This window comes from Ctenopharyngodon idella, chromosome 18, assembly GCF_019924925.1.
Source record: "Ctenopharyngodon idella isolate HZGC_01 chromosome 18, HZGC01, whole genome shotgun sequence".
In the NCBI taxonomy this organism is placed as follows: Eukaryota; Metazoa; Chordata; class Actinopteri; order Cypriniformes; family Xenocyprididae; genus Ctenopharyngodon; species Ctenopharyngodon idella.
The window spans coordinates 14,096,758-14,120,225 of NC_067237.1; the positions used below are offsets into that span (position 1 = coordinate 14,096,758).

General features: G+C 40.0%; 1 protein-coding gene across 2 annotated transcripts; it reads right to left on the bottom strand.

The window, feature by feature from the left end:
- Window positions 1-4,700: 4,700 nt before the first annotated feature.
- Window positions 4,701-14,737, bottom strand: bnc1 (basonuclin 1). 2 transcript variants are annotated; one of them, XM_051871241.1, is made up of 5 exons: window positions 14,231-14,737; window positions 11,869-11,971; window positions 10,507-10,742; window positions 8,178-9,907; window positions 4,701-6,980 (listed from the first exon to the last, which is right to left on the bottom strand). In XM_051871241.1, the coding sequence occupies exons 1-5, from the start codon at window positions 14,237-14,239 to the stop codon at window positions 6,458-6,460; spliced, it is 2,601 nt and encodes an 866-aa protein (XP_051727201.1). In that variant the 5' UTR covers window positions 14,240-14,737; the 3' UTR covers window positions 4,701-6,457. The 2 variants fall into 2 exon arrangements, with proteins under 2 accessions (XP_051727201.1, XP_051727200.1); XM_051871240.1 differs by having other exon boundaries at window positions 4,701-7,052.
- Window positions 14,738-23,468: the final 8,731 nt, after the last annotated feature.

Sequence of the window (23,468 nt, forward strand, 5' to 3'; positions counted from 1 at the left end):
TTCAACAATCTATGACCTATAGAACCCAAGATATACAAGATAAGAAATATCAGTCATGACAGATTCCTATTATTTACATAAATTATAACAACACAACTTTAGGTTATATCCTAACCTAACCCTAACCCTAACCCTAACCTTAACCTAACTCTATCCCTAACCTTAACCTAACCCTAACCTAACTCTAACCCTACTCAGAATAGCCCGACCTAAACTTACCCAAAACCTATCCGTCACAGACCTATCGACTAGATTCCCAACCGATTAAACTCCAACCCGACTCTTACGCTAAATCTACTCGTCATAGTCCTACCGACAAGCAATCTCGCAAATGTATACCGTAATACTTTAATGCTGGAGGGAGTGCGATGCTGGATCAGGATTATCGGGCTGTGGCCTTTGGGCCTTCGGCTCGGTTCGCTGGTCCAGAGCAAGTTCGGATCGGAAACTTCGCATTCCTAAAAACCAGAAACAGCAACCAAAAAAACAGTCAATAACACTACAATGCGTTTTTCTAAGACGAAACAAAACGTTATCAATCCCAAATTGGAAACTACCTTAAAGAACAGATTAACTTTCGAAACTAGCCTCCGACCCAAAACTGGAATTCACAGTTCCTCCACCCTCACAAACATGCGCCGGCCCGTGCCTTTCCTCGTTCTCCCTACTTTAAACCACACAATCTGGTGAGATTGTGATGGGGGGAGTTCGTTGTAAACCCAAAAAACCTAACCCTAAACTTACCCTAACCCTACCCGTCTCAAACCCAATGGCGACAAACCTAGAAGCGCTAAACCTATTTGGAACAGCCCGACCTAAACTTACCCTAAACCTACCCATCTCAAACCCGACGGCGACAGCCCCAGTGACATCAAACCTACTCAGAATAGCCCGACCTAAAACTTACCCAAAACCTATCCATCACAGACCTATCGACTAGATTCCCAACCGATTAAACTCCAACCCGACTCTTACGCTAAATCTACTCGTCATAGTCCTACCGACAAGCAATCTCGCAAATGTATACCATAATACTTTAATGCTGGAGGGAGTGCGATGCTGGATCAGGATTATCGGGCTGTGGCCTTTGGGCCTTCGGCTCGGTTCGCTGGTCCAGAGCAAGTTCAGATCGGAAACTTCACATTTCTAAAAACCAGAAACAGCAACCAAAAAAACAGAAAAACGCATTGTAGTGTTATTGACTAAGACGAAACAAAACGTTATCAATCTCAAATTAGAAGCTACCTTAAAGAACAGATTAACTTTCGAAATTAGCCTCCAACCCAAAACTGGAATTCACAGTTCCTCTACCCTCACAAACATGCGCCGGCCCGTGCCTTTCCTCGTTGTCCCTACTTTAAACCACACAATCTGGTGAGATTGTGATGGGGAGAGTTCGTTGTAAACCCAAAAAACCTAACCCTAAACTTACCCTAACCCTACCCGTCTCAAACCCATGGATGTTTGTAAGGATGTGTAGTTGTATCACTGAATAATGATTATCATTAATTACTTGACAATTAGTGTAATGTGCATCTAATATCAATTTTTTTTCTTTTTTTTTTTTTGGAAAATGGTATGCTCTTTTCCATTGTTAATTATTAATATTTGAAAATTCATTAATGGTGTTGAAAGGGAAGACACAGTACACAACCTATTAAAAGTACATAGTGTCATGATCACCGTCTGTTCTTGGATTCTAATTCCCATAATCCTCCCTACCAGTCACATGCACACATTCCACACCAATCACCAATTGCCACACACACCTGTAGATCATCACCTGGACTATAAAAGACTCACACACACACCACCTCATTGCGAAGTCTTGTTTATCTTGTGTGCAATTCTGAGTGTTCATATCCTGTCTGCCTGTCTGTTCCCGTTCCTGCCTGTTACCTGTTATCGACCCGTTGCTGCCTGCCTTTGATCCTTGCCTGGTATTCTGTTCTGTGAGTGATATCTGCCTGTCCTGACCATTGCCTGTATCCTGATTACGATTCTGCCTGTCCCTTGCTGTTCCTGTTTGTTCCCATTTGACCCTGCCTGAACGACCACGCTCACTTTTAATAAAACTTTGCATATGGATCCCTGCCTGAGTCCAGCTTCGTTACACATAGTGTTTAATTCAAGGGTTAGTTCACCTAAAAATGTGATTCACACAAGAAAGTTCTATGTCTTTGGAACAACATGAAGGTGAATAAATGGTTACTGAATTCTCATATATAGCCACTTTCCAAATGACCTAAATCAGTGGTCGGCCAAGGAATAATTCTGAGTATAAAAGCTTTTAGTAGGCTATGTTAAATAATTATTACAATAAGTTAGGCTCCATTGTGTAACTAGCAAATTAAAATGTTACACATTTATCATTCACAGTATGGAAAGAGGAAATAAAACATATTTCATTAAGAGCATGACTCAAACATGCCATTAATGGGCTTATTCAAGTTATTTTTATCCATTCCGCATCTACCATATGTTTATTTTTAGCAAGGTGGTCTGTGTTGCAAGTTGGTGAATGAAGATATTTGCCAGGTTACTTGTCACTACTCTGCTTTATTAATTTATCCAGTGTAAAACCCAGACACTGCCACACAAATGTGGCTTTTTGTTAATGACTGTACAGAATTTAACACAGAGTAGCTCAATAACAGTTACAAAAGACACTGTTACAGTCTGTCACAGGCAATTCTAGTTGTATTTTTTTTAATTAATTTTTTAAATTATCCCTTGACTATGTTCTGTCCAGCCATCTAGTGGTGAAAAAATTTTTGGGCCCGATGCCAAACTTAATTGCCAACCCCTGACCTAAATCGTTTGGAGTTTTGTTTCAGTCAAATGTTAATTTTAATGTGTTACACTAAATCTTACACCGTGTACAATTACTTACAATTACTGTAAAGCTGCTTTGAAGCAATCTGTATAAAGTGCTATATAGATAAAACTGGCTAGTGCAGTGAAGACTGAATCACTTGCAAAGGTCAACAGTACAGTACCAATCTATAATTTTGGTTGTTTTTTTAAATAAATTTACTATTGTCTAAACTGACATTCACTGTCAAGAGTTTGCTGTACAGTATGAGTGTTTCTGAACTTACAGCATTAGTGCTCTAAATAAAGGTGTTCAACTGACAGCAAATGTCTTATGAACTGAAGTGTATAAAGACTGAATAAAAAATGTATTTTATTGTCATAAACAAATGTGTTGTGAGCTTCATAGACCTTAGTCAGGTTCTAAACCAATATCTTATGAAGATTATATGAGCGAACCTAACAGAGTATCAGTAATAATCAAAATAACAACATAATTTAAAAAACAAACATTAACCACACAATGTCTGCCTTATTTTCTATGATCTCCTCTTTAAATGCAATAACTAATGCTCTTACCTGTTTTCATTGGTTCTGTCCAAAACCTAATCTATTTGGCCCATTGATATGTGGTTTAATTCATAACCAACATCTTTAATGAGATCATGAAAAAAAAAAAAAAACACTGAAAATTCTGTCAAGTCTTAACGGACATCTTGAGTGCATAGAAAGCTCCTGGGATGGCCAATACATGAGTCTTTCCTTGCAGTTATGACACAGAAGAGTAATTTTAAGAAAGGGAACCTTTTCCCCAAACCATAACACAAACTTCATCCACAAACTCTTTATAAACCCGTGCTTTCTTATGTGTGGATTCGGACCCACTGTTCAAACAACTGAACAAAATAGTTCAGTGTGTCATGAGCCACAAGGTGGAGCCAGATTGCTACAAACAAAAGGGTCATTTGGTAGCAATTATATATGGAGGCTGATAAATATATATATGACTTTGTAGATAGCCTATTTGTTTAACATGAAAAGAAAAATATTAAAATATAAAAATTTCACCATACACACTCACACAGTTATGCCTGACACATGCCACTAGCAAAATGCTGGTATGTTGTCACAGCGGTGGGTAATTTTTACTTTACACCTGCCTCAGATTGACCTTTTACATGAAATGCTGAGGTCTAAAATGAAAAATTGAAAAAGAGTAACACGCAAAAACAATTATTGTTTTGGGGAAAAATACTGTAATTAATAAATTGTAACGTTTTATAACATTTAAAATGTAAAAACTTTACTTGATGTGAGATTTGTGCTGTGATCAGTTCAACAGAAGTTCTGTTTTCCCTATCATTTGTATTTCATGTTCCTGACCCACGACCACAGTCATATTGCTTTACTTGCTACATTCGAAACACACATTAATGGACTTCAGCTCATTTCCAGTTCCTTGTCACAGACAAGTGCATGTGAGACTGAGAGTGCGGGTAGAGAAGGTTCTACGTTTTATGCCATATGTATATTGCATTTTTTTGCTTTTATTCACATATACCATCTGTTGTTCATGTCCTGTAATCTGGGCTTATTTACAGGAATTTCAGTGAACCCGGTGTAAACTGAGCAAATGACAAATAAACACAAACAACAGTGTATGTTGCTTTGGATAAAAAATGTCTGCGAAATAAACAAATGTTATAGTGAACGAGGTCACAGCACAGAGGATTTTTTCTGCTAAGGAACACAGAACTTGTCAAAATGTTATGCTTGTCATTACGTGATTGTTAAACCACACATAGCTCCGAAAAGAACCAAAAATTATATTTTATTTGTTTCTCCCTGCTTAACTAGGTTTATGAATAAAAGTATACATTTACTGATATTTTTAGATTGTTTATTAACGCAAACAAAAATGATGGAACACAAATAAATGACTGTGGGTTAGCATTAGATTAGTGTCATAATCCTGATAACCCTGCTTATCACATCTCACCAGACACTTTTGGTGGTAGTGGGGGGCAGTTACAAAAGATTGTACATATAAAGCAAAGTTAAAAGTTAGAGGAATAAATGTCCACAGGTTTGTGTGTGTTTGTGGGAGTCTTCTCGCTCAACTATTGTAAGACTCATTTTGTTCAGCTCTGATTTACAAACAGCTGTATGAGCATCAGAAAGTCTTCATTTGCTGACCTCAGCCTAACCCTTCACTGGTATGATCCTTTGATTTTACTAATTCCTCATGCTCATTATACAGCAACATCATGTTAAACTGATGCAAATGTATTACAAAACTGAATCTTCAGTCTTTAGAGCAACCTGTGTTTCAGCATTTACAAGGACCCTGGTGTGTCCATGTGTGCAGTTTTACTCTTCTGTTGCTCAAGAATCTTTGGTCTCCACAAGAATAACAACTATAGCAATATAGCTGCAAGCAGCAATTAAGGGGCCAAGCACGACAGCGGGAGTTACAAGTCAATTTAATAGGATATAGCATTATTTAATGTAACAATTGTAAAAATGACTGAGACAGCAAGGATTCAGACTGAAATAACAGTAAGACAGATTTCACTGATTTCTTCAGATTTCACAACAAGAATAGAGTGAGAACACAAAGCCAATCCTGCCGAAATAATGCATTTCATCACAAAGAATTATGCTAAGCCGCATGGTTGAATAGTTAAAGGCAAAAGAAAAGTCAGAATTTGAACTGTTTTGTGGTATAGAGTTTAAGTGACAGACCCCAAATGTGCTCTAGGGACATCACAGACTCCCACGACACGAGAAAAATACTAAGAAAACGAACAAACACTGCAGGTGCTTGGCCCCTAAAATAAAACATACATACAATAACTTACTCAACAAGAACACAACAGTCTCTTTAAAGAGCATATTGATTGAAATGGCAACACAATCTATCAACTTCACTAAATCTTTTGTAATAAAAACAAATCTGAACAGCAAGCAAACACAAATGTATTACCAGAAAACTGCCTGCAGCACATGTGAGTCCTGCACCTTCAAACAGCTCAGGCTTCTAATTACTCTCTCACCAGTACTCGGTAGTGCTCACTCGCTCGCTCTTTCTAACAGTCGTTCTCTAATCTGCTGTAGACTCTGTCATGCCGTATCAATGTTCTGTCCCAGTCTCATGATGAGGAGAAATGTGTCCCCTCAATGGATAAGTGCAGAGAAGAAAAAAACACATGATTTTTATGTAGTTTTGGATAAAGAATGAGGGACTTAACATACTGTATAACAGCACTGATTGTTTTTAAGGATCTCTAAAGGTGATTAAAATGATTTTGCATGTGCTTTCTTTTGTGTTGGTGAGCATCACTGTCTCTTCAGTCTTTTGCTTTGTCATTTCTTCAGTCATTTTAGGCATATGTCTTTCTGTCCTACTCTCAAAAAATCAATAAATATAAGTAAAGTTTCTCAAGTAGATATTACGGTAGAGATGAAAACATATCTTAACAATAAAAAGGTAAAAGACATCAGGGTTTATTATAAATATGATTGTCCTTCCAGTTGTGCTTGATTGTACAGTACAATGACCAGTTATGAACCCAAATTGTTAAGAGTGAATCTTTGAGTATGTATATTTAGGAGAATATGGCTCTGTGTGTGTGTGTGTGTCCTACTCCTGACTGAGGGAGATATTCATCGTAAGGTTACGGTGTAGATTTGGATTCTGACTGTGTCGGTTGCGGCTCCGAACAGAGGAGAATGTAGTGTCACACCCTGGAACTTTGCACTTGTGAAGGAGGCGAAGGTGCACTGTTTTGTAATGAGCCCTGAATGTGCCTTTGTTGCTGTAAACTTTCTGACAGAGATGGCAAGTGATGGGTGATAAGCTGTGGGACTGCTGGCTGAGGCAAGGTGGAGACGCGGCCCCTCCGACACTCAGCCCGTCACAGCTCTCGTCGCTGTCCTCTAGAGGGAGCCCTTCCTCACTACCCATGTCTGAGTCCCAGGATGAGTGGGCGCTTCCTCTGGTGCTCAGGTCCAATACAGCTTCATTCTCTGCAGCACCCTCTACTGGCTCGGTTGCTCTCTCCAGTGATTTACTCATGGGGAAGACGAGGCCTGTACGGTGACTCCCTTTGAGGATGACAGACATCTGACTGAAAGGCTCTTTGTGAGGGAGATCTGGATGCTCTCTGCGGAGAGAAGATGTTCCTGAATGATCTTTGGTCAACAGCCTGTGGTGCAGATTCAGGTTTGCACTGTGTCTAGAGAATTAAAAGCAAAAACGTTTGAAGAGAAAACCAACATGCATTTGTTTCTAACTTTTTTCATGAATAAAATCAATCTTCAACCCTTAGCAGGCCCGGCTCTACAGGCCCACCCTGGCCCCATGCCAAATAATGACCAACTGCCAAACTGGTGCGATGTTCAATTCAGCTCCAGATTTTGAAGGAGATCATGCTTTTCGGCTGCTTGGTATAAAAAAAATCCACTTGTTATTTAGAAACTAGTAAGCAGTATTGAACGTGACCGCTGTGGTCTTCATAAACATTCAAATGATTTTAAACCGTTTAAGCGTAAGAAGACGTGAAAGAAACTCGCGCGTTGACTGAGACACAGTCACAAAGTGCGCTCACAGAGAGCTGCGTCTCAGTCAATGCGCCATTACCAAACTGAATTCTTTATTGCGTCTTATCACACGTAAATGAATGTTAATGAACGCAAAAAGTTGGAAGAAAATCTGATGTGTCAGATCCGTGCCTTTGGTCTTAAAGTGAAAGTAGTGTAATATACCTGCTGCTGTCTTGTGTTATTAAGGTTAATTAAAGAACAAAAGAAAATAATTATAAAAAAAAATCTCCTTAAATCTGCTCTTGATTGAATAACTTCTTTAGCATTAATAGGATTAATATATATTTGATTTATACATTATAGTATTTCGTACCTGAATACTGTTAGACCTACCTGAAATCGGTTTATTTCATTTGTATCTTTGTTCTATTGTATTTATTTGTGCTATTGCATGCAATATGTTCATTCGTTCTTAGTTTATTACTGACTGTTTACTTGTCTATTAACATTATTTATTAAAATACAATGTTTTTTGGCAGGGCAAGTAACCAGTAACTTCTTTAGTGTTGAGCCCTGTGTGTTTATATAGAGAGTCCCTTTTAAGATCTGCCCCTTTTGTTGTAAAATAAAGTTATAAAATTTGTTGCGAAAAAAAAAAAAAAAAATGTATAAACTCCAGCCCACCTTTCTCAAAGTTGGAGCCGGACCTGACTCTTAGTCCTAATGCATCAACACAAAAACTGTCATGTGCTTTTAAATAACTGCCTGGTGTAATATATTACACACACATTCATTTCTCTCAAGCCTAACCATCTTACCGGTCTCTGCTGCGACGGGAAGGAAAAGCAGCATTGCAGCCATCCACAGTGCACATGTGCATCTCCTTTAAGTGTACGTTTCGATAATGCATTTTGACACTGTAAGGGTTTTTAAATGTTTTGCTGCAGATCTCACACGGGTGCGACTGCTCTTCTTTATCATCTGGACATATGGTCTCTGGGTCACTGCAGCCGTCTGCACAGTTTTCACTGCTGTGTGGGAAATGGGCCGGTCGGTGGCTACAGGGCTGGTCTGGCCGTGAACTGCATGTTGGTTCTTCACATTTTGAGGACTCCCTTTCTTTCTCATCATTCTGTTTAGTGTGAAAGAGAGAAGGAGAAGACGGTGAGATGATACGACTGTCCTCCTGAGTCAGTTTGTCCCATTCTGTGTCCTGGGAGTTGGGGGTGGATCGGAGAAGAACATCACAGTCCACAGGTTCACGCCCCATGCTGCTGATGTCACACTTTTCTGTGTCTGTACAAGGGCTGAGGGGCGGAGTCTCCTCCTCGGATATGCCCTCTGCTGCCAGCTCATCCTTCTCGATTTTGATGGGCATGCTGGACTTTCGAGATTTCTTCTTGGGCACCGGCTCCGTGTCTGTCTGCATATGACTGGTGCTGACGGGCACAGAGGAGGACAGAAGCGGGAGGGAGGGCAGGCTGCCCGGCGTATGAGCCAGCTCGGCTGGGGTCACCAGGCTTCGGTAAAAGGGAAGCACGGGCTGCACAGTCTTTAGATTGGGAAAGAGGATTCCGCTCTGGCTCATGCCGGATAAAGAGCCGTGTAGTTTGGGTTCAGAGTTGCGGATGATGAAACTTGAGACAGTCCTGCTCTCTGGGATGGAGGCGAACTCTCTCTTCTCACCCTCGGCCTCGTCCTCCTGCCTTGGGCTCAGACCGCCCCGCAGGTCCTTGTCACGATTATTGCGGTTCATTGGCATGTGCAGCCGTGGGTTTGGATTTGCACTGTGCCTGTTTCGACTGCGTAAAGAGCTGAACACCATGTTGCAGCCCTCAATGGTGCACTTGTGTTTGATCTTCAGATGAACGGCATTATAGTGTATCTTCAGCGTGCCCTTATCATAGAAGGTCTTCTCACAGGCACTGCAGAACACACGGCCCTTCTTCAAGGATCCGCTCTTCTCTGCACACCGCATCTTGTTCTCAGGTGACATGTGTGTGATTTCAGAAGTGATGGAGGACGTACAAGGCGTGGAGGGAGAAGAGTTTCCACTCACATTAAACTCTTCCGACTCCATCTTTGGAGACTGTGTGTCCAGCAGCACCTCTGCTCTCACAGGGCCGGTATCGAACGGAGCAGTGCTGTCAAGACTTAGTTCCGATGTCTCATGTCTCGTTTGTGCCTCCTGGTGGCTAGACTCTGTACTGGAGCTCAGCAATGGTGGAACAGAATTCAGCAGTTGCAGTGGCAGCATGAGGGCCATACTGTTCACTAGCGTCTCAAAATGGTGTCCGTTACTACAACTGGGTGCTTCTGCTTTAGCGGGCGGCCGCACAGAGCGCTGTGTACTGCTTTCGATGAAGCTGCGGATGTCAGAATTGGTCCTAGGGGTCGGAACAACAACAGCCTGTCCCTCCTTATCCTGCAGGGCCATGAGCTCCACGATGGACTTGGTCTCTCCAAAGCGCAGGAACTGCTGCAACGTTACGATCTCCTCTTCAAAGGTCATTATGGCCCAGCGGTCCAAAACCTTACCGGCCACATCCTAGACACACAAGGAATATCATTTGCATTATGAATTCTAAACTAACAAATGTCTTGTACTGGGACCCTAAAATACTCCATAACTTCTGACAGATTGACAGAGTTACTAAATAACAAGTCGTCCATACATCTAATGCATGTGGACTTGAGAGGTCTAATTACTGCAGCAGAGTGATACATTCTGGAGCGTAATTTTTCTTCATTTAGATGATGCGGGTTTCCCTGTCGAAGTAGGAGGGGAGGGGAGAGATCAGAGGGGAGTCGGGCAAGTCTTTCAGTCCGCCTGTAATTACTCTTGAGTGCCAGCAGGCTTTGAAAGTCATGCAGCAGCTTCATGTTGTAACCAGAATAAATATTTTATCATACAGCATTCATCTGGAGGTCTGAAGAGGCTTTAACTTTACATTCTCCACTAGAGGAACTAGCATGAATTTAATTCAGCCACCTGAATACTTGATAAGCAAATAGAATGAAGAAATCTCGGTGGCTCACCACTGGATTTTTGAGGAAAAGTGTGACAAAACTGTAATTATACCTTTCAAATTGAAGTATGTTTTCAAGTGTGAGTCGAGTGAAAGGAGCAGATTGCCAGCAGCTCACCTGCAGGACATAACCACGGATGTAGTCCTGGAGAGTCCAGTCCAGTGCATTTAGGATCTGAATAACCTCCTCCTGCTTAAGGACGCTGAAGAGTCGGTCCAGCAGGATCTTGAGACGCACTGGAATTGCCTGCGTCCCATAAAGCATCAGACTACAGATATCAAACACCACATTGGAGTGAACAATCTCCACCTGGCTTCCTTGGTACATGTGATGAACCTTCAGCTTACTGAGAGCTGCAATTCAGCAAAACAGACACCAGTTTACATCCCACGTGCAGAAATTAGCAAAGCATCTCTACGTGCTTCATGGCAGCACTTCTGTCATTCACTTCTGAATGTGTGTATCTGGAATTTATTTATTTATTTATTTATTTATTTTGAAGGTGTGGCTTTCAGTGAGCATTTGTACAAATTTTAAAAGATGTTTATCATAAACATGTTGCATATGTATTTAATAAAAGTGTGTTTGTATATATTTGCTTATGTGCATGGCTGAGAAATTACAGACAATATTGTAAATGATTATCATCTACAAACAAAAACAATTACAACAAAAAATATCCTGGGATTCTAAACTGGCCATCAATTTGTCCATTTATGCCACATAGCGTTAATGTCAGAAAAGCAATATTAAGGTCTAAATTAATTTATAATGAACAGATTTCTTTCTTTCTTTCTTTCTTTCTTTCTTTCTGTCTGTTTATTAAAGGAATATTTAAGGATCAACAAGTTAAGCTCAAACATCAGCATTTGTAGAATAATATTGATGACCACCACAATATATTCTTTGAGGATTTAAAACTAGAAATGTGAAGCTTATAATTTTATGAAATCACTTCAGTTAAAAGTTGTGTATTATTTGAGCTGTACAGTTGCTAATTTCATTTGTAAAATAATTTTTATGGGTGTTGTAGGTATCACATTTTTATGGAAACCAATTTGTAAACTTTTATATAAATTTATCAAGAAAAGGTTAGGAAGCATTTTTTCCTCACTAAAAATCATTTTGACACGCACATGGTTTACATCTTGTCGCTATACTTTTGAAACAGTATTTTAGCTTTTATAAATTGGCCCCATTCATTTCTTTTTAAGTGTCTCACTGTAACAGAAACAGAATTTTTTTAAGACAATTTTTAAGACATGTTGAAATTATTTTAAGGTAATAAACATTTTTAGTTGATTGAGCTTAACTTGTATTGAACACGGAATATTCCTTTAAAGTGCTGTGGAAGGTAGAAGAGGCAGAAAGAGGCAGAAAGACAGAGAGAGATGAAAGTGAAGAGTCTTAAAACCTGGTTTAAAGATGTGTGAAAAATGTCTGTGTGAAATGTAATATTCTATAGCATGTGAAACTCACCATGGGCGACCCAGCCGTGCCTACAGTGTTCACAGAGTCGCCGCCTCAGTTTACCAGGTTTGAAACTGTCACAGTTGCAGTTCACCACCGTGCAGCAAATAGCCTGTCCAAACACACACAATAATGATGGTGTCACTGAGCTTAAATATATTCCACATATTAATTCATCACAAACACGCCGTTATGTTCTGTTTCATACTTTAACTTGTTAATGTTCACCTAAATCTGCATATGTATATATATATATATATATATATATATATATATATATATTGTAATAAAAGTATGTTTGTATATATGTGTCTGTGTGTGTCTGTGTAAACGTGTGTGTGTGTGTGTCTGTATGTATCTTTCTACATATATGCGTGTATCTCTCTCTCTCTCTCTCTCTCTCTCTCTCTCTATATATATATATATATATATATATATATTTGGATGCTCTTTGGAATATTCTCAAGCTGGAGAACATGATCATTAGGTTTTGTTTATGTACAGTAGCTCCAGTCCTGCTGTCATTAAACCAAAAGAGAGACACATGTTATTGAGACATTCTCAAATTCATGTCCATTTTTAATTCAACATTTATTCAGATAATGCTGTAATAATAATTTTGTATTAAATAAACAATTAATTAAATAAAGAAGTACAATTAGAGAATTTTTCTCTAGTGATCTCAGACTGGACCCCAGTGTATATACATACATACATACATACATACATGATATAAAGTACTCCTCTAGGCACAAACACATACAGTGAGGCTGATAGAGACGTAATTTCATATTAATTATGGACATTTTAGCACAAATCCTGTATAGAGATAACAGAGGGCAACAGCCACAATAATCACATCAGTTATTTTTCGTCAAACCTTAAATAAACACACCGGCACTTACACACACACAAAAAAGAGAGAGCGATGTTTGAAAATGCACATACATATATACATCACAAGAGTCAATGGAAAGCACAACATACCTTTCAAAATAAAAATACTTGATGCATTATGTTATGCCAAACAGTGTTGAGTGTTCAATTTCTGAATGAATATTAAATGTTTACTTATGCTAGTTTATGTGCTGTTCATTTTCCATAGCTCTATCATTATTGTGTTCATAAAATTCCTCTTTATGAAATACATTTTTACTGTGTTTGTATTATATGGCATTCTATACAAACATGCTAATTCATGTTTTCCCAAACAGTTAGATAATCCAGCTTTATGGCTGACTGCATTATAAAATACACTACAGCAGTGATACAGCATATTATTTTGAATTTGAATGATCAAAAAATAATTACATTTCTTAAAAATCATGACAACTGTAAAATGCATGAATGTACTCTGTATTTATTGCTTTTAAATAAATTATTTTACAATGTAAAATGTGTAAACTTTGACCCAAAGGTCACAATTAAAATACTGACTGATATGTTTTAATCCAGAATGTCACATAATATCAGACAAATATTATTTTGAGAAGCTGCACAAGTTAGTAGTTCTCCTAGGACCACAAAAGTGTAGAATATCGATGTGCAGGTATATGAAGAGAGAAAAGCGTGTGGTGAAAATGAGCGCAGCAGTGGAAGAATCTCTAACGGAAAGAGTTTCACTGTCAGATCTCACAACACAGGCCTGTAGCAGCGAACAACAATGACAGATCAACATGAGCTTAATGAACACACACACACACACACACAAAGCTTACACGCCCCAAGGCCATTAACTGTGTTTGCCCGCCCAGTAACGGGGTCTTAGTCCCACTTTGGGACACTAACTCGTCACCATTAGCACAAAGACAGAGAGAGAGAGAGAGCAGCGAGAGGATCTCTTAAAACTGCCAGAAAGTGGAATTGAGAAAAAAAGAATTGGACTCCTGTTGTTCCGTTAAAAAAAATCTTTCGGTAAGTCTCTACAATGAATGTGGTCTTCAGATTAAACAAGCGTTCCTCACACAAACATTCATCCAGCATTATGTCTGTGGCAGAGAATTACTCCTGTCTTGAATTACATTCCAGCGGACGACCAACAAACACTCACACACTTGTAAAGACATATCACACCCATCTGAACAGCACAATAAAGTTTCTCCTGAAAGATCTAGCTAGCAAATTGATCTATTAATGAAAAAAAAAAACTCTTTATAAATTGATTCATATGTAAATGCACAGTTTAGCTAATTTTTGTCCCGGACACCAATAAATGACCAACACAGATAAAAGTTGCCAATTCAGTGAAAGCGCCATACAGAAAAAAAGCATATTTTTCTCACTGTAACATCATCTGCATATAACTCACAATCCACTTTTGTTCTTATTTAAATTCTCTAAGAAAGACTTGAACCCAAACTAAACTTCTTACCTCAGACATTTTGATCAGACTGAAGTTTCCAGTGTTTCTGAGCAGTTTGCCATTCCAGCGGCTCCTGTCTGTACAAGTTCTACGTTCTACTGCAAGAGATCCATCACTCACAGTTCAGTCACACTCACCCACACAACACACACTTTCTCCTGTAATCGACAAACACGCCGCTCGTCCACAGGCCCGTGTGAGTGTGTGAGCGGCTCTAAAGCGTCCAGGATGAGTGTGTGCAGGAACTGGGCGCTGGGGAGTGGAATGAGACCCTCCTACCCGCCGTACTCTCTGCCTCTCACCTTAGGAGATCTCTCTCTCTCTCTCTCACACACACACACACACACACACATACACACACACACCTCCCCCACTGGGTGGCGGGCCAGTCCCCTCACAGCTGGCTGGAAGAGGGCATGACACGCGTCTCTCACAGAGATTTGATCAAAAGGAATCACAAAGGCTGGAGGCTCCTAATGCAGTCAGGAGAGACTCTCTACCTCTGCTCTCTCTCTCTCCAGCAGTTTGAGTAATGCATTAAATCAATGCAGCCCAGCACAAGACACACTCAAGCACTAGATACTGGATGTGTGTGTGTGTGTGTGTGTGTGTGTGTGTGTGTGTGTGTGTGTGTGTGTGTGTGTGTGTGTGTGTGTGTGTGTGTGTGTGCGTGCTTTAACAGCCTCTGATCAATCCCACAAGTTATGCCTTTTGCTCGCCAGAATTGTATGTTTCAACAGATTCTTCAACAGATTCTTCTTTGCAGCGATTCGGTTGTCATATGTTTTCTTTAAATACAGAAATAAAACACAAACTTTTCATTTCCAATGAATGCACTGAATGCGCTTGAATTCAAAAAACATTTCGTTAAATGCAAATTTCTGGTAATTGTGTCTCGCAATGTATGACAATCAGTCCGTGAAGTTTATATCTATTGAGCTGATATTACATTCGGTGCAGTCACTTGACATTTTAATACACCAATTACACAGCAGGTAAAAACATGCAGCGTTTAATCCATTACAGAGCAGGTTTTAACAGGTTTTTGCTTCTTTAACGCTCAGAGACAGATGACTGAGTGGGCATCTCCTCTCCTTAACTACAAATTTACAACAAGCAAAATGGCAGGAACTATTACTGTGTAGCTAATATAGCCTGAAATATTCAGTTAAATCTGTATTACTTACAGGAGATCAAAGCTTTATTTGTAAGAGGCAAATTTTATGAAGTCACACATGGGAAGCCCTCAGTCGTGCAGCGAGACCCAGAGGATGCTTATCAAATCAACATGCAGAAATTGGCTGGATTGCAGTGCTGCTGTTTGTAAGATAGCTTTTTTAAAGACAGAATTCGTTTTGCTGATCTTCTCCCTCAGGCTGCGGTCTGGAGTCGAGCACCGGCTCATACTGGCAGATTCCCTCCTGCTAACAGTGACTCCATTTCACATGCAAACACAAATCGCTTCATCTACAACATACAAGAATGTTTTTACACAGCAACAGTAAAAACGTCATTGAATGAAAGCTTGGTATTGAACTGCAAGCATTTGGTCATTTGGTCTCGTGTGTAAACAACAGGCACTGTGAATTTGATGAGCTTGATGTGATTGTACAGTACTCTTAGATACTACATAACGTGCTGTACATTTTTTGGTAAATATATCAAAGTATTTTATTGAAGGAAAAATTGAGGTACCGTTAAAGCGCATGGGCTGTTTATCTAAAGATATTTGCCCAAATCAACTTAAATAACATTCAGCTTCACTGCAAATAAGAATTGTTGGTTTAACTTTAAAAAGTAAGGTTGCCTTAAAATTTTTAGTTCATTGAAATTAAAAATGTTATTTAATACAATAACGCCGATTGGCGTAATCAACAAAAACTCAAAATATTATATTATCTAAACTACATTAATTATAATTTGATTTTACAAAAGAAAAAATGTTATGATGACAAATCATGAAAATAATTTTTTACAGTGTTCTACAAACAAATTTAGAATAAGGCTGTGCTGATCAGAAACATTGTGATATTACTATCAACTACAATTTCAGAAACAATAAAAAGATTTTGTTTTGGGGATCTTGGTCGAATTTTTATTTTATTTTATTTTTTTTTGTCATACAGTAGTTTATTTGTACAGAGATACAGCTAAAATAAACACTGTTTACACACACCATTCATACTCAAACACTGAAGGGATTGTTCAGCCAAAGATCATTCTGTCATCATTTACTCCCTCTTCTGTCGTTCCAAACCTGTATGACTTTCATTCCGTGGAACGCAAAAAGAAATAATGCAATGAATGTACTGTAAAATTGCCTAAATATTTTTGTAAACTATCATGTTGATTTTTCACCAAAACCAGGCAGAGCACTTAGGAAATGATCAGCGGGCTGAAACTCTTGGCACTTTTATTGTTGGCACAACGTTGTACTGCCATTGCATTAAATTCAGCCAAGAAAGAAGAAGAAGAAAGAAAGGTTGGGAACGACACCAGGGAGAGTAAATTATGACAGAAAACTTTAATCTGCATAAACTCAACTCTCCCACTCCTCTACTGTACTGAGCACTGACCATTTCTCTCTCTCAAAAAAAATATATAATATATATAACATATATACATATAACTAATTCAAAGAATTTAAAAAAAAAAAATCTTCTGCGTAATTGTCATGGTACAGTCAGAGCATTTAACTGATTATTGCAAAGAAGTGACTTGACTTAAAATTACATTTCAGTGATTCTGTTGTGCAGTAAAACATGACACATCTCTGCAGCTACAAACTCAATAAAGCATGTTAAATAAGCTTTCCCTCACGCCACTGAAAGGATGAAAAGCCTCATAGTGCTTTAATGAGGATCGTTTTAATCCAAAAAGGTACGAGTAAAAGCTTTGTGCCTGCAGAGAGTACTTCAAAAACACAGAGAGCAGCGAAGAGCAGCTTCTATCTCATAGTGGCTCTAAAAATATTGCCTTTGAACAAGCTGGAGGCCACGGCAGCCATGAGAAGTCCTCGTATTCAAATCCGACACCCATGCCACTTTCAGAGAGATGTTACGTCAGATGGTTGTGGAGGAGCTGTGTGACCTCTGACCTCTCTCTTCTCTGCGCTCACAGAACGAGCCCCAGGCGAAGTACAGACAGATGTGTGTAGAGGCAGAGCAAAGGTAAATGGGATAACGTAAAATCTGACCCTAACCCTAATCCAAAGCCAAACCCTGGAATTTGTTTCTATTCAGATGAGCAGAACAACAAATGGCTGTCAAGCACAAAGTGACAGTGAAACACGGCTTCATCAACACTTGGTGTGTGTGTGTGTGTGTGTGTGTGTGTGTGGAATCAGCTCGGGTCACGAGAGAGGATTAATAAAGTGCAGCAAATATCAGTTCCAGTCTGCAGTGTGTGTGTGCGTGTGTGTGTGTGTGTGCACGTCTCATCGCCAGTCTGCTATTGATCAGTCCAGTCCACATTAAGGAGAGATGCTTTTATGATAATCTGCTGTTGTCCATGTAATAGCTACATTAGACACGCTGCCTGCACATCGGACACCTGTTTGGTCTCTTTAGAATTACCGTTTGCATTACAACACAGTTTAATGGCCTTTTAAAAGAGGGGGGAGGTGGAAAACTTTCCAGAAGTTAGAGAGCACTTCAAAAAGCCATCAGCAGATGAATGATGGCGAGAGAGATGGACCATCATCGTGAAGGTGGGACACACGCGCTGCCAAAGGCTCGCTGACAATGCCTGCACTTCCTCTCGTCCATATACATTCATCATAAACATTTGCCTCTGAAAATGTTGTTGTCAAAACAACAACTGAAACCGTGAGCTGTTATACACACACATTACGTGTTTTATCCATATAAAACAAATAACAAGCAGAAAAGAGGGAGTGACTGAGTAATACAGAGAAAGAGAAAAAAAGAGAGCGAATGGAGGAATTGAAACGGCCACCTGGACTCCATCAGTTTCAGCAGCGTAAACATCTCCTACATTCCTGCTGCCACGCTGGCCTGAGGGGTCAGAGGTCATGATGACAAACGCATGACCCAGGAGCCCTGTGAGGAGGAGAAGCTTCTGGAATCTTTCAGCAGGGGACAGCGTTCAGTATTACCAGCCAAACACTGCACACCCATGCGCTCAGCGGTCCGTCCTTACAGCACAAGAAACACTGACATTCCCATCCATAGTGTTCAATCAGCACACACACACACACACACAGAGTGCAACAATCACATACACACACACACACACACACACAGAGCAACACTATCACTTTGTGACACACAACCCATTGTTTCATGTGTCTTTCTCTCTCTCTCCAAACACACACAAAGTGTGTTATAAAGAATTTATGTGACATTAGTGTCAGTAGAAGGAACTGGTACATGTTTAGTTGCTAGTAAAGGCCTGAAATAAATGTTAAAGCATTATCTACAATCATAATACTGTGAAGGATCTGCCAAACATTGCGTTCCATTTTAGAGCAATAAAAACTCTGAACATGATTCAGCTGGGCTCTGCAGTGCCACCAAACTACTGTGTGCAACTGTGAAAAAATATTTAGGCACATTGGTGCAAGTGACCCGATCGAAGATGATGAATAGTTCCATACAGGGTTCAAAATTAACACTCACAAATTGTCAAATGAGAGTAAAAAATGCAAAGACTGACTTTGCTCCTCAAAAATTGTAAGTGTAGAGCCCTGTTCAATATCTTAATGTAGCTCAGTGCTCAGTTTCAGTGAGAAATTTTGAATTTAAAAAGTAATTCATTAGAATGTAATGTAGATGGTGAAACAAATCATGTATCCAAACTGCAGGTGTAAACCATCACACACACACACACACACACACACACACACACACACACACACACACACACACGTGACCTGGTGTCAGTGTTCAGTGTGTCTGCATGAGTGTGTGGATGTGGGCAGAGCTGGTTTATTTTAGTATGGGGGTGTATTTGGTGTTTCGTGTCTCCATCCTCTCGTCTCTTCATTAGGGTGGAGACAAACTCTCTCCGCTGTTTGATTCTCCTGTAACACCCATGACCCTTTTCCTCCAAAACAGTTAACACACACAATCTGCACAACTGTGACAGAGAGAGAAAGAGACAACGTTTCAACAACAATGAGTAGGGTTTTTGTGTCCAATCTATTGTTCAGCTTTCATCTTGGTAGCTGAAGGTAAGGGTAAATGTTTAGGTGTTCTGTAGAAGTTGTTGGTGTAGAGCGGCAGTTTTGGGTTGTTATCTGCTGATCACAGACGGAGGCATGCGCCGCCCCAGGCAGCTGATGTGTGTTGGGGCTTGTAAGTGTGAAAGCTGCGCTCGTCCCCGAGAACACCATCGGCCATGCAAAGAAGCCCTGTCAGAGTTGAACGTACCTGTGCTGCCATTCTCCTGAACGTGTTCAGCCTTCCCTTCGCTTCTGTCACAACCAGTTAGCTCTAGCCACTCCAAACTACCACAGAAAGAACATCAACTGCATGTGATTACACATTTTGTTTCTGACGTTTCCCTTTAAGGGCTGACGGGGGTGACGGGGTGGAATTAGAAAAGCATGTGGTGTCTGAATTAACTGTGAGACAGATTCACATACTTCCTGCCACACTGCAGATGCCACAACGCTGGAAGTCATTCTCCCATCACACACACACACACACACACACACACATAGTAAGCCAGCCTCCCATCACACATACACACAAACACACAATAAGCCAGCCTCCCATCTCACACACACACACACACATAGTAAGCCAGCCTCCCATCACACACACACACACACACACACACACACATAGTGAGACAGCCTCCCAAGAGACATGATTCACCTGAAGGAGCCAAGCACTGCCAGATGTGTCGGAAATGGCCAGGAACCCACGGACGGACACACACACACACACACACACACATAAGCTAACACATATGCATACACATGCACACAGGCTAACTCATGCTAACACTGTACGCAGCATATGCTTTCAGTCAAGGGTGAAAAGCGCAGGCACCAGCACATGCCAAAAGCCTTTCAAGCATCAGACTGCAGCTTAGTGCACTGATCCTGCTAGTCAGCAGATACATGTCACCATCCAACAAGTCAAGGCTGGTTAAACTATAAAACAGCTTAGGGACCTTGTCCAGACACCCAACCCGGGCTAACAAAATATACCTCTGAAGTCTCTTTGGGCACTCCCAGAATCCAACACTCATGAAAGATAGAGGAATAGCAGGTCTCACTATAAACTCGAGTCATGTGAAACCACAATTTAAAGTACAAGAACTCTTAACAGAAAACAGGTCAGATCAAATGGATGTTTATTCAGTAAATCAGCGAGTCCCCCGGCCAGCAGTCATGTAGGTGTGTTCGGCCACAGTCGCTGCTGGCTCACAGATGGACGTGAAGAGCAGCAGCTTTGAGACGCTCATGTGGCGGCTGGAATGTAGATGTTGCACAATGAGCTGATTGTTTCGTGGCGATACGTGTCTGAGCCAAAGACACACCTGCCCAAACGTGGCCACAGCTCCTCTGACACAACTAGAGCAACATCTATCAGCAGTCACACACACACACACACACACACACAAAAGCCATTTACTCTGATAGAGTTTTACAAATGTCCCACCCTGAGGATTTTCCCAGTTCAAGCTTGTCTGCTTGAATATCATTTTAAAGGATATTGGAGCTTAATAGCAGTTCTGATCAGTCATCAGTCTCATGATCGTACAGATTCCCTGTTCTTACTGCAGTGTATACACTAAGTTTGCATACTCTATATACTCTTGTATACGCAAGATGTTCATCATTCAAAAAAATAAAGAGGAAATCATAGAAACTGCATTCTATTAGTACTGCCCTGAATAATGTACATCACATGAAGGATGATTACATATTGTCCACAAGACAAAATAAAAAATGAATTTACACAAATGACCCTGTGAAAAGGTTTGCACATGGTTGATTTTTAATACCTTCTTTCCCTGGATGGTCCAGAACAGTTTTTTGTTTTGTTTTGTTTTATGATATTTCATCAGTCCCTTGTTTAACTGCCAACTGGTTTTCCAGCATCTATCTTCTGCACATTTGACCTCTTCCCAAAAGTGACTGTTTGATGTTGAGACCCATCTTTTCGGGTCAGTCCATCACAAGTGCTCAAAAAAAAAAAATATTATTTTCTTTTTTTTTTTTTTACATGGTTTAACCACAGCGGTCGTCTTTATGTCATGGTGCTCAACACATTTTGGGTTATACAGACATTTACAGAAACCTCAATATCAGCTCAGGGTGGTCCAAGCTCTTTGAACAAAATCTGATCTCAAGAGCAACTTTCAAGGTACATGGACATATAGGAAGACTTTACACATTCTTGTTAGACTAAGAACTAAAGTCCAAATGTAATGACCAGGAATGCTCAAAGTTCCACTTAAATCTCAGTTTATAATGGGCAGGATTCGAGTCTCAGCCATAGTGGTTTTTAGGGGGGTACCTATGGAAGTATAGTGTACATGCAGAACATTTCAGCTTTGGGACTTTATAAGAATGTCCACTTCCCCTCACTTTGAAATCTGGGGAAAAGCCTACTTTATTCATGTGCTTTGAGGAACAAACACATAAGCATAACAAATTAACAAAATGTATCAATGTATTTTGCAGTAATTATGATTATGATTGACATACAATAGTGTCTGATTGTCAATGAGGTTTAAAACAGTGGTTCCCAATCAGGGATCCGAGGACCACTCTGCAAACTTCCAAAAGGGGGCCTAGTAAGTCTTAAAATTATTTAAATTTAGTTATATTAACAATCTTAATGAATATTTTAAAAGAAAATACTAAAAATGAAGATGTACAACAGTAATGATGTACTCACGACATATGTATTATTTTATGTATTTTAAACAGAAGGTTGGACAAATTCTTGGAATCATCTTGGAATCATTTAAACCATTTTAATAACTTTAAGACTTACAGGTCCACTTATTGGGTTGTCCACCTTACATATGTTCAAGTTTGTGCTGTGGTTAAACCAAGTAAAATTAACATTTAGGGTTAATTTAAATTAACCCTAAATGTTAAGGGTTAAATTAACATTTAGGGTTCAGAAGGGTTAGGGTTAGGGTAGCTGGAGAGTTTTGGGTTTGGTGATCATATTTATGGATCAACACTTCCAGGCCTTGTCCCTGCTGTCTACAGATCAAAGTGAGGCTTTCGCTGCACATCTTCAAACTGATCTAAACACTAGACAACGTAGCAAATGTACATCTATGGGTTTTACGACTAAAAAAGTTCTAAAAAACTAAAATTCTCATGTACTTTATATGGATGGCAACATGCAGACCTGTGCGAACGCTGTGGGCTGTGAACGAGTAGATTAAAGTGCGCAGCTCTTCACAACTCCATCACTCCTACACCGCCTGTACAAGCTATTCATGAGACGCAGCACACAGGCTTTTCATATATAGAAATATGAAAGTGGTCTTACACTTTCGCCATTTATGCAGTTGAAGGATTCAGCAGTGTGACAAGGTCTTCAACATATCTGTGCTGCCAGTCATGAATGTCAACATGTTGTAAATCTGGTCAGCCCATGACTAGAAAGAATGTTCCAGTATTTATTGTGCTTACTGGCAGAGAAGAGCAGCCTGTGATAGCAGCGCTGCTGAGCGAATATGGACAGGAGAACCTCTTGGTAAAACAGACGTGCAGCATCTCTGTGGAGAATAGCCCTCTCTCTTTTCTTCTTACGGATGAGCTGAAGGAAAATCGATAGACTCTGGTGTAATGCCTGCAATGGCACTGGTAATCCAGAGTTTGCATTAATCTTTCACACACTCAGAGAGCATCCGTCTGCTTCTGACTCCCTCCCAAACAGAATAGCCAAGCATTCAACTGAAGTCATTACCAAAACATTTTCTGTGTGAAATCATAAACACAATTTCACTGGCAATGACATGTATCCCTGACTAAAGGAAAAAAGAATGGAAAGTTACTGGATTTTAGCATGAGAGCCGTCGGGTCACCTTGAGATAACAGCACTTACTGCTCCAGTGCACTGATGCTCTCGTAAAAGCTGGACCTCCTCCCTACACACTGAACATAATCTCTCAACTTATGAGGAATTCACTGTTTATGGCACAGTTTCCATGTTTTCGTTCCATGACATTAGAGGAGCGTAAATCAGCCGTGCGACGGCTCTGACTGGTACGGGAAGGGAAGCTGCTCTGAGAAACACCCACA